Source organism: Lactuca serriola, chromosome 4 (genome assembly GCF_051521515.1).
Source record: "Lactuca serriola cultivar US96UC23 chromosome 4, Lser_US96UC23_V15, whole genome shotgun sequence".
Classification (NCBI taxonomy): domain Eukaryota; kingdom Viridiplantae; phylum Streptophyta; class Magnoliopsida; order Asterales; family Asteraceae; genus Lactuca; species Lactuca serriola.
This window is the reverse complement of record NC_136411.1, coordinates 76,718,505-76,729,574: the sequence shown is the minus strand read 5'-3', so window position 1 is coordinate 76,729,574 and position 11,070 is coordinate 76,718,505. Positions and strand designations below refer to the sequence as shown.

At 36.2% G+C, this 11,070-nt stretch overlaps 1 protein-coding gene across 2 annotated transcripts; it reads left to right on the top strand.

Annotated features, from left to right (window-relative positions):
- Positions 1-4,797: 4,797 nt before the first annotated feature.
- LOC145101942 (putative alpha,alpha-trehalose-phosphate synthase [UDP-forming] 7) lies at positions 4,798-9,397 on the top strand. 2 transcript variants are annotated; one of them, XR_013705936.1, is made up of 5 exons: positions 4,798-4,985; positions 5,268-7,333; positions 7,416-7,689; positions 8,563-9,061; positions 9,228-9,397. XR_013705936.1 is itself a non-coding variant. In XM_079039256.1 (4 exons), exons 2-4 carry the CDS (start codon positions 5,343-5,345, stop codon positions 8,896-8,898), a joined length of 2,601 nt encoding a protein of 866 aa, XP_078895382.1. In that variant the 5' UTR covers positions 4,798-4,985; positions 5,268-5,342; the 3' UTR covers positions 8,899-9,211. The 2 variants fall into 2 exon arrangements, 1 of the variants encoding a protein (XP_078895382.1); XM_079039256.1 differs by lacking the exon at positions 9,228-9,397 and having other exon boundaries at positions 8,563-9,211.
- The last annotated feature ends 1,673 nt before the right edge of the window (positions 9,398-11,070 follow it).

Sequence of the window (11,070 nt, the reverse complement as noted above, 5' to 3'; positions counted from 1 at the left end):
GAGGGTTCTGATTCGGATGAATCTCAACGTGGCAACACTCCACCACGTTCGCCTACCCCAGAGATACATATTTCTACTTCTCCTATCTCTTCTCCACCCGTTACAATTCCTATTTCTATTCCCCCCATAACTTCCACCACTCAAATACCACCTACTTCTATCCCAATACCACCACCAATCTTTACCGAAACAACCACCACCACCACTGCAAATGTTAGAACCAACGTATCTGATATGGGGGTTCATACTGATGCACCAAAATCCACCTCAGCACCCGAACCCACACCAACAACCGAACACACCACCCAACCCGAACCTACCTTTACTACCGAACCTACAGTTTCACCACCACCATCTTCTCCTGCTCACGCATCAGAGGAAGAAGAACCACTCCTTGGCGGGGAGAATATGACTTTTGACTCGGTCTATTATAGTCCGTTTCAAGTACAGAGTGATGACGATGACGACGCTCCTGTCACCAAAAGGCATCTCAAGGATCTACATGACAAAATCGACTCGCTCATCGCCTCCTCTTCTACTTCTCATTCATCCATATCTGAAGCTGCAATTCAAAAAATTGTTGAGGATTTTTCCAACGCTCATCAAGTTTCTCTTGATTCCGCCACTGCCGCCATCGATGCCTTAACCAAAGCCTGTCAGGCTGCGACCGAAAAAGTCGATAAACTATTTACCGATGCCTCTTTCCTGTTGAAATCTATACAGGAAAGTGCTGAAGCCACCAAGACTACGCTGGAACCCATCATCAACCAGTTGGCTACATCAGTCGCTTCTGAGCTGAAGTCGTTCTCTTCTCTCAGACAGTCTATTTCGGACGATAACTCAGCTTTCAGAACCACCATTGAGGAGCGTCTCTCCAAGCTTCAAGAAGACTTAGCTGCCGAGAACTCTCTCATGGATGCTCTCGCAAGGAAGACTACCGCTCTGAAGGTCAAGAGTACTCAACTCTCCAACTGTCAATAGGAGATTGACTCTCTTCGATCTGAAAGAGAGGTGGTTAAATCATGTGTTTCGGATGTCCACTCTACTATTTCCAACATCCTTGAAGCACATGACCCAATCATCAATTATTCAGTATGCCGTACCCTTGCAGAGAAGCTCGCTCCCGCCCTTTCTCTACTTAGCAAAATAGAAGGGCTACTTGATTTCGTGTCCATTCTGAAACAAGGGGGAGAAAAAGAACAAGTGTCTCAACCACCTCCTACTTCAACAACAACACACACCACCGAACCTCCTCCAGTAGGCCAAGCCTCCGGTTCTGGTGTGAAAGACAAAGGCAAAAATATTGCTGAGGAGAGTGATGATGATGATAAAGAGACAATTGCCGACATTCTGAAGCGGCAAAGTCGAAACAACGAGGCTGACATTAATGCTCGTGTGGCTAGAGAGGCTGAAGAAGCCGAAAGAAGACAGAAAGAAGCCCACGACCTTCTTGAGAGCAGGAAAACTCTTTTTCCTCCGTGGACTCTTGAGAGGCTGATTAAAGAAGCCATTGACACACCGAGTATCTTATGGCTAGAACCTGTGATCTCTTTAGATCGTTCTAACACTGTTGACTCACAGTTCGACATGCCACTGACCCGAAAGGCATTTGTTTTTCATGCCTTTGACAACATTGCAGAGTTCCCTCATCCTCATCCACAGGTTGATCGGGACTTAATTGAATTTTATCTGAAGGCCGCTCAACCCCAATACCAGACTTGGAGCGCTTAGAAAATTGTCAATGTTCGGGTCCTAAAGCCGTACAGGGAAGGAAACTTCACCAACGTTCGGTTCAAGGTACTAAGGGGATCTGCCAAAGCCGAACATGCCATCTCACTTGCAGATCTTCCCAACCTTAATCCCCATGATTGGATTATCTTGCACAACATCCTTCTGACAAACGAAGCTGAATATGGTCCGATCATCGACCATTTTAAGAGGATGCTTGTATGCTATATCATGGAAGTTGCTTTGATGGATCAGGAGATTGCGAGCGTATTTAAGAAGAAGCCTACCATGTCTCCTGTTGGCTCTGCCAATGATCTCAACATGATGCAGATGGGGAAGATTGACCCAAAGAGAAACTCCGTCATGTTTACCAGGAACGAAGGACAGAAATGCCTTTTCGCCTTGGCAGACAAACATCTCTACACCACTCCATGTTTGGAACACGTTTTAGGGATCATCCATCGATGCAAGCAGAACACAGCGGATGATATCAAGTACTTTGATGATATGATTCAATGGTACATTCGGTTCAGACAGACTATCCTTGCTCTTATCACACGTCTGTTTGATACCGTAAAGAAGGCTCCCGCTGCTGGCCCAAGTAAGAAGAAGTAGTCTCGCTCCAATTTGACGCAAAGGGGGAGATTGTTGGGTCGTATTTTGTGTTGCGTCTATTAGGCTCGTTAGTTAGTCTAATATGTCTCTCCGGTATGGGCCTGTCCATCCGTGAGTTTAGTAGGGTTTTGTATATATAGGTGCTTGCATGCATCTTAGAATGGGAGAACGATCAGTAACGTTTAGAGGTTTATTTGTTCAGCAAAGTTATCGTTCTTGTTTTTTTGTAACCCTAAGCATCCTCTACAGCGGAAGTTCTTAGTCGAGCTCTGCTGAGGATTGAGTAATCTAATCATTCGACACATCTTGATTCATTCTTGGGTTATTTACTGTTTTTATATTCATCGCTTACCTGTTACATAGATCTAATCGATCATCAAGTTAATTAATAACTTATCAACAAATATAAGATTTGTCAGGGATACCCGGGGATACCCCTTTACTTTGACCCTGACCCTGCCACTGACTGATAAGCTATCTGGAATTTATATAATGGCATAAAAGGGCATTTAAAAAATATGTTTTCAATAATTAATTAAGGGGTATATTTGGAAAATTAAAAAAAAAACTCTTAAAAAGCTAGTCTGAGTAGCTTTTTAAAATGCTAGCTTATACGCTACTTTTTGGCTTGCCAAACATGACAACTTAAAAAAGATCGAAAAATAGCTAGTTATCTGCTAGTTGTGACTAGGGGTGTTCAAAACCGGATATCGAAAATTCGGATAGTTAATTTTAATATCCAAATCCGTTTCCGAATTTTCGGATATCCAAAATTCGGATATCCGAAAATTCGGATACGGATACGGATATCAATATCGGATATCCGAAACGCATCTTTTACAAATATTAAATTCATGTCATTGATATTTTGTATGTAATTTGAAATGAAATTAACAACACAGCGGATTCAATTTGCAAATCAATTTACAAATAACGTAATAAGGAACGCATTTATGTATTTTTCTTCCTAATTTATCTTCAAAGTGGGTTTATAAGTCATTTTCTTAGTTTATTCACAATTGTAGCTATTCAATATGTTTGATAAGTTATTAACTTTGGAAATAAATTAACGTCGCCATTAACTTTACAAATAAATTAACAACAATTTAAATTTACAAACGAACTAACATTACAATAGTTACAACGCCAGTCACCTCATATCTAAAGTTTCCCGGTCAATTTTTAATTATAAGTAAGATATTAAAAAATAATTAGAAAATTTTATTTTTCGGATATCGGATATCCGAAATATCCGAAATTTTTCAAAATTGATATCTGAATCCGAATCCGAAAATCCGGATATTCGAATTTTCGGGTAATTTTGAATCGGATTTTCGGATTCGGTTATTTTTGAACACCCCTAGTTGTGACGCACTAAACATAATCTTAATCATTAAGGATTTGATTATTATTAGTTTTTTTATGAAAAAACGTCAGAAAATTATTTTGCAACCTTTCAATTGAAACCGTTGGTTGTGGTGAATGAACGATTAAAAAAAGAAGATGAAATGATGAAACCATCTAACTAAAATATTAATATAAATTGTAAAAGAGTTAAATGAAATGATAAAAATACTAAAAATAATATTTAAGTCATTACTCATTACAAGCAACCATGCAACTGAAAGTTGAAACCATAAGACTAAGACTATCCGTGTCAAAAAAACTAAATACTAAATTTATTATTTTTTGTAAATCATAAGGTCCATTTATTTAATTAAAAGTTTTTAAGCGTTAATGACCTAGGTAGGTAATAAGGTTTTGTCCACATTAGGTCTCTAGGCTATTTTTGTACATATTACATCAACATGGTTGTTATAACCGTTTAAATCTTATCATTTTAACGGTAATAAAGATGATATTTAAACGGTTATAACAACCATATTAATATAATATATACAAAAAAGAGCATATGGACCTAATATAGACAAAATTGAAACCTTGTTATCCTCCTAAATTATTAACCGTAACGAAAGATTCTCAGCTTCAAAAAGCAAACTAAAAAAATACTAATACTACTATTAATAATAGTAACACACTTTTCAACATAACATATGTGGTAGGACTTGGGAGCATTTGAACCCATAAATCTATTCATTTCTTTCAACATATTTTTATCATCATTATTATATGAACAAATGGTGTAATGATATTTGTATACAACTATAAAAATAGGAATACTTCTATTTTTCGTAATTTAAAAATCATATTTGATAAATAAACATCCTTTTCGAAATTGAATTAGCTTTTTGGTGATCTAGACACCTCCTCACGTCTTTATTTTTTGAATTTAATTAAAAATTTACAAGATAGAGGAACACGTGAAGACCAAGAGGACTGACACGTCCGCCTGTCATAACAAGCGCGTGACGCAAAAATTCCAGTTGGCATCCCTACTTTCTTTGCTGGCCGACCTTATCCCCTTCTTCCTTCCCCCATTTCACCTTCATTTTTCATTTTCCTTTTTTCTTTTTCCTTTCTTCACATTTAAATAATCTCAATCCTCTCTACTTCTCTTCTCTAACAACAGCTTTTCCACAACACCAGCACCTTCAAGATCCATCTCACACATATATTTAGGATCAAACCCTAGATTTTCTTCTGACTTCCATCTCACTTTTCATCTCATCTCAATCATACAGGTCAGTTTCCCTGACAAAGCTCTTTTTGTTTTTGTTTTCTTTAATGTTCTTGACATGTATCTATCTCAAGGTTTCGATGCTGATTTCTATGTTTCTTTATGTAAACAATTGCGATTGGTTTGTGTTTTGTTTTGTTTTGTTTCTGTTTGGATTCCAATTAATGTATCGTTGACTGACCTATGCCGATTTTGACTTGGGTTTTTGAGTTTGTTAGGGTTCTGTTGGATTTCTTGGATCTATGTGTTTCTTTTAATGTGTTGATGCTTGTTTGCCCAATTGCAGATCATTGTTTACTCCGACTGGGGTTTCCAATTTCGATTAGAATTAGGGGTTTGGTGAATTCTGGTCGAAATTAAAATGATTTCGAAATCGTATGCAAACTTGTTAGATCTAGCTAACGGGAATTTCCCAGCTATGGAAGAACCCAGAAGGAAGATGATCTCCAGGACAATGACTGTCCCCGGAGTTCTAACAGAGCTCGACGATGATCAAGCTCGCAGCGTTTCATCCGACGCCCCTTCAACGGTTATGGCGGATAGGTTAATCGTTGTAGCCAATCAACTCCCGATTAAAGCTACACGGAAAATCGATGATAATGGCGAATCATCATGGAGCTTCACCTGGGATGAGAATTCTTTATATAAGCATATAAAAGATGGGTTGCCTGATGAAATGGAGGTTATCTACGTAGGCTCACTTAGGGCTGACATTGATCTTAACGAACAAGACGATGTTTCACAGATTTTGCTAGAGAGATTCAAATGTGTTCCAGCGTTTCTCCCTCCCGATGTTTTAGACAAGTATTATCACGGCTTCTGTAAGCAACATCTATGGCCGCTCTTCCATTACAGACTACCGTTTTCAGCCAGCCATGGTGGTAGATTTGACCGGTCTTTATGGGAAGCGTATGTAGCTGCAAACAAAATATTCTCTCAAAAGGTAATCGAAGTTATAAATCCAGATGATGATTACGTCTGGATTCATGATTATCACCTAATGGTACTTCCTTCTTTCTTAAGAAGACATTTCAATAGACTCAGAATGGGTTTCTTCCTCCATAGCCCATTCCCATCTTCAGAAATCTACAGAACTTTACCAGTAAGAGAAGAAATCATCAAATCACTTCTAAACGCCGATCTTCTAGGGTTCCACACATTTGACTACGCCCGACATTTTCTTTCTTGCTGTAGCAGAATGCTCGGATTGGAATACCAATCAAAACGAGGCTACATCGGATTGGAATACTACGGGAGAACAATCGGAATCAAAATCATGCCGAGTGGAATCCACATGGGACAAATGGAATCCATACTAAGACAACCCGAAAAACAGACACGTGTCCACGAGCTTCAACAACAATTCCAAGGGAAAACAATTCTCTTAGGTGTCGATGATTTGGACACCTTCAAAGGCGTAAACCTAAAAGTCTTAGCAATGGAACAAATGCTGAAATCACACCGATCATGGATTGGACGCGCAATCTTAATCCAAATCTTGAATCCAGCTCGCGGAAAAGGTCGCCATGTGGAAGAAATCGAAGCTGAAATAAGAACAAGCACCGAAAGAATCAATCAGGAATTGGGGATTCCAGGGAGTAATTACAATCCAATCATACTTATCGACACCCCACTTTCTCTAACAGAAAAAGCCGCTTACTACACAATTTCAGAAGCTGCAATCGTCACAGCCATTAGAGACGGAATGAATCTAACCCCATACGAATACATCGTATGTAGACAAGGTATCTCAGGGTCAGATTCGTCAAATTCCCCTCAAAAATCCATGTTAGTAGTATCCGAATTTGTCGGGTGTTCACCTTCTTTAAGTGGGGCCATACGTGTGAACCCATGGAACGTGGACGCCACATCAGAAGCCATGTATGAAGCTATTTCAACCTCCGACCTTGAAAAACAAATGAGACACGAGAAGCATTATAAATACGTAAGCAGCCATGAAGTTAGTTACTGGTCTAGAAGCTTCTTTCAAGACCTTGAGAGAACATGCGTTGAACATTTCAGAAGACGATGTTGGGGAATCGGATTGAGCTTTGGGTTCAGAGTCGTCGCCCTCGATCCAATGTTCAGGAAGCTGACAAGTGGCGCGATCGTGGCCGCATACGAACACGCTCAAAATCGAGCTATTTTATTAGACTACGATGGCACTGTGATGCCACAATCATCGATAGATAAACGCCCGAGTCACGAAGTGATTTCGATTTTTAAAAAATTATGTAACGACCCGAAGAACACGGTGTTTGTTGTTAGTGGGAGAGGGAGAGAAGATCTTGCTAAATGGTTTGCTCCGTGTGAGAAGCTTGGAATCGCAGCTGAACATGGTTACTTTATAAGGTAAAAGATTTTGTTTTTTTTTTTGTTATTTTACGGTTTTACCCATTTGGGTAAATGCTGAAGGGTTGGTGATTGGTGACAGGTGGCCGGGGGAGAAAGAGTGGGAGACGTGTGCGCAAGGGATGAATTTTGGGTGGATGCAGATGGCGGAACCGGTGATGAGATTGTATACGGATGCGACGGACGGGTCGTATATTGAAAGGAAAGAAAGTGCGTTGGTGTGGCATCATCAGGATGCGGATCCGGGTTTCGGGTCGGCCCAAGCGAAGGAAATGTTGGATCATTTGGAAAGTGTTCTTGCTAATGAGCCGGTTGTGGTTAAAAGCGGTCAATATATTGTTGAAGTCAAACCACAGGTATTGTTTTGCTGACTTCATTTCATAAGGGTTTTAATACCATAAAAAAAAAGAATATATTGAGTTTTTTCGGATTAAACCTTAATTTTTTTTCCTAAAAGATACAATTTTTTTTAACATTTTTTCGGTAAAATCCCTCAACTTTTTTATTTTTATTTTTTAATTTTTTCCCGAGAACAAAAACCATGAACCTATTAATTTTGTCTGAGAAAACCCTCAAACTTTTATATTTTTTTCGGAAAATCCCTTGTATCTTTTATATTTTTTCTGAGGGTTAATTTCAAAAAAGACCTTATATTTTGTGTTTTTTCGGATTAAACCTCATTTATTTCATCTGAAAAAGACCTTGTATTTTTTCGTTTTTTCTGATATGGTCCGTTAAGTCATTTTTTTTCCAAAAAAATCGTGAAATGTAAGGGTTTTTTCGAGAAAAACTTAAAAAGTTTAGGGTTTGTTTGGAAGCATTTAGAAGGTCGAGGGTTTTTTTCGGAAAAAAATACAAAGATGAGGGCTTTTTTGGAAAAAAAAAGTTACAAGATCTTTTTCAGCCAAAAAAGAAATTTGAGGTTTAATCCTGAAAAAACACAAAATATAATGTCTACTTTGAATTAACCTTTTTTTAAAAAAAAAACCTCAAAACATTTTATGTTTTCTCCAAAAAAAAAATCCTCACATTTTACAAGTCTTTTTTCGGAAAAAACAGTAAAAGGGTCAAATAGAAAAAAATGTAAAAAATGCAGGGTCTTTTTCAGGAAAAAATAAAGTTGAAGTTCAATCTGGAAAAAAAAACATAAAGTATAAGTCTTTTATGATATTAATCCATACTTTGAGTTGAATTATTTGAGTGACTAAAGTCGGTTGTTATTATTGTAGGGTGTGACGAAGGGTTTAGTGGCAGAGAAGATATTTTCATCCATGTTTAAGAAAGAAAGAAGGGCTGATTTTGTGTTGTGTGTGGGGGATGATAGAAGTGATGAAGATATGTTTGTGATGATTGGGGATGCCATAAAAGGAGGTGTCATTTTGAATGTCAATAATCGATCAGTGTTTGCATGTACTGTGGGACAGAAACCAAGTAGGGCGGAGTATTATTTGGATGACACAGTGGAGGTTATGAATATGATTGAGAATCTTGGTGACGTGTCAGTGTCTGAAGATGAAGAAGAAGAATCTGAAGAAGAAGATGATGATGATGGGAGTGAGTCTTGATGTTTATGTTAATTCGAATACCTCTGCTTGGGGTTGTACATTCTGAAGCGGGGGTTGTACATTCTGATGAAGAAAGTAAAAGGAAGGAGGGTTTTTTGATTTTATAGGTTAAAACAGGTGAGTTTGTTTATTGGGAAGATGGATGGGAGATTAAAAAAGAAAGGTAAATAGAGAGGTGCCGATGTTGAAAAAAAGATTGTTTTTTCTTTCTTTCTTTCTTTGTTTGTGTCTTCTGATGAATGAACAGATGAAATGAACTGTGAACTGGAAGTGGTCCATTGATGTATGTAAATGTTGATAGATTCTTCTTTTACCTTTGTTTCTTTCAGGTTTTCAATAGTGCTTTCGCAACTCTTGTCATTTTGCTTTCTGTTTGGAATTTTTGGATTGAGGTTGAGGCTTTCACAAGTTTGGTTAAGTTGTATCTGTGGAGATCAATTTTATTTTTGGAACGTTAAGACAGGAAACAGGAATGATTTGTATAAAGAGAAATTAAATATCCTTCTGTTTTTGTTTGTTTTTATCTTTCTAGTCATATAAAATAACTAGGTTTAAACCTGTGGAAACCACGGTGAGAAACGAAAACAGTATCGATAAATTCAAAAGTGTAATGACTAATCAATGATTCGAAAAGTTTTATTATTTTACAAACATACATTTTTTGTCTGTAAGTTTATAATCATCAATTTAAATTAATATATATACACTGGTTTGAATATCCGATCGATCATATTGTATTTGTAGTTATTTAATAAAATCGTGATTTTGTACAATATAATATATATAAATTTAAATATATTTGTAGTTATTTAATAAAATCATGATTTTGTACAATATAATATATATAAATTTAAATAGTGAAAAAAAAAACAAAACACAATCAATCAGGAAACATTCTTGCATTGCAAATCCAATCAGTTTTGTAATAAATAATCTACAGTTAGTCGATACATGTATGATCGTTTTGCCCTTTCCAATGCAAAGATAAAAGATTTTCTCTGATATACAAAAAGAGACTCGACATCAATAAATTGCCTATAGCCTTGTATAAGGAGAACATATTTATTTGAAGGCTATTTTAAAACTTCAAGGATAGAAGTACATTAAATAATACCACGGTGTGTGCTGCTCTCAAAAAAACAACATTCACACATCAAGTAATCCATAATAATTTTATTGAAAAGAAATAGCAAAGGAATAAGAAATAAAATAACCATATAACTAACACTGACAACAAAAAGTTAATATATAAAACCCTAAATTTTGGTGTATATATATATATATATATATATATATATATATATATATATATATATATATATATATATATATATATATATATATATATATATATATATATATGTAGGTGTGAGCATTGACTTTGTTACCAAGATTTTAGAGAAAAATGATAGCACCATGCTCGAACTTCTTGACATCGTATCTCACCATTTGGCTAATATACAACTTCTATTTCCTAGACCTGCTTTGATTCTCCTAGACCTGCTTCAAATCACAATTGTTCTTCTTATCAAAACATTGTCCTCCAACAATCGTGGGTACAAAGTCAATCAAAAGTTCTCCAAAACTATTCTTTATGTCTTTACCCTTCTCTAATGTCAAATCCACATTAGCAAAAAGGAACCACCTTATCAAAATTAATTTAAGAAACAACAGTGACCAAAACCAAACTGATGCATGTTGTACACAAACAAAAGTACATTGTTATTTTTTTGCATTTATACCAATCATGGGTTAAATGCAATATATAACAATGTAAATTGGAAAATAAACTTAAAACAAAGAAATATAATTAAGAAATATGAAACTTGTCTAATGGTTTTCGATATATAAGTATTAGTGGGTACTTTCGTTATAAATGATGAGAATTAATGTTTTTTAAGTTTATATTCACAAAAAACGGTCTCTATTCTATAACAATTACAAAAATGGTCTCTATTTACTGGAATTTATAAAAATAGTCCCTGTCTTATAACAAATAGTATTTGTTTAATGAATTTTGCATAAATGGTCACTGTTTATAAAAGATACAAAATGAATATGAGTTCCAACATCAAAAAAGATGAATGAAACTAAAATTCTGCACACAGATAACTTTTTAATTGAATTTCCTTGTTTGAGGTTTGTGCCGATTTAAACCCTATTAAAGCTAGA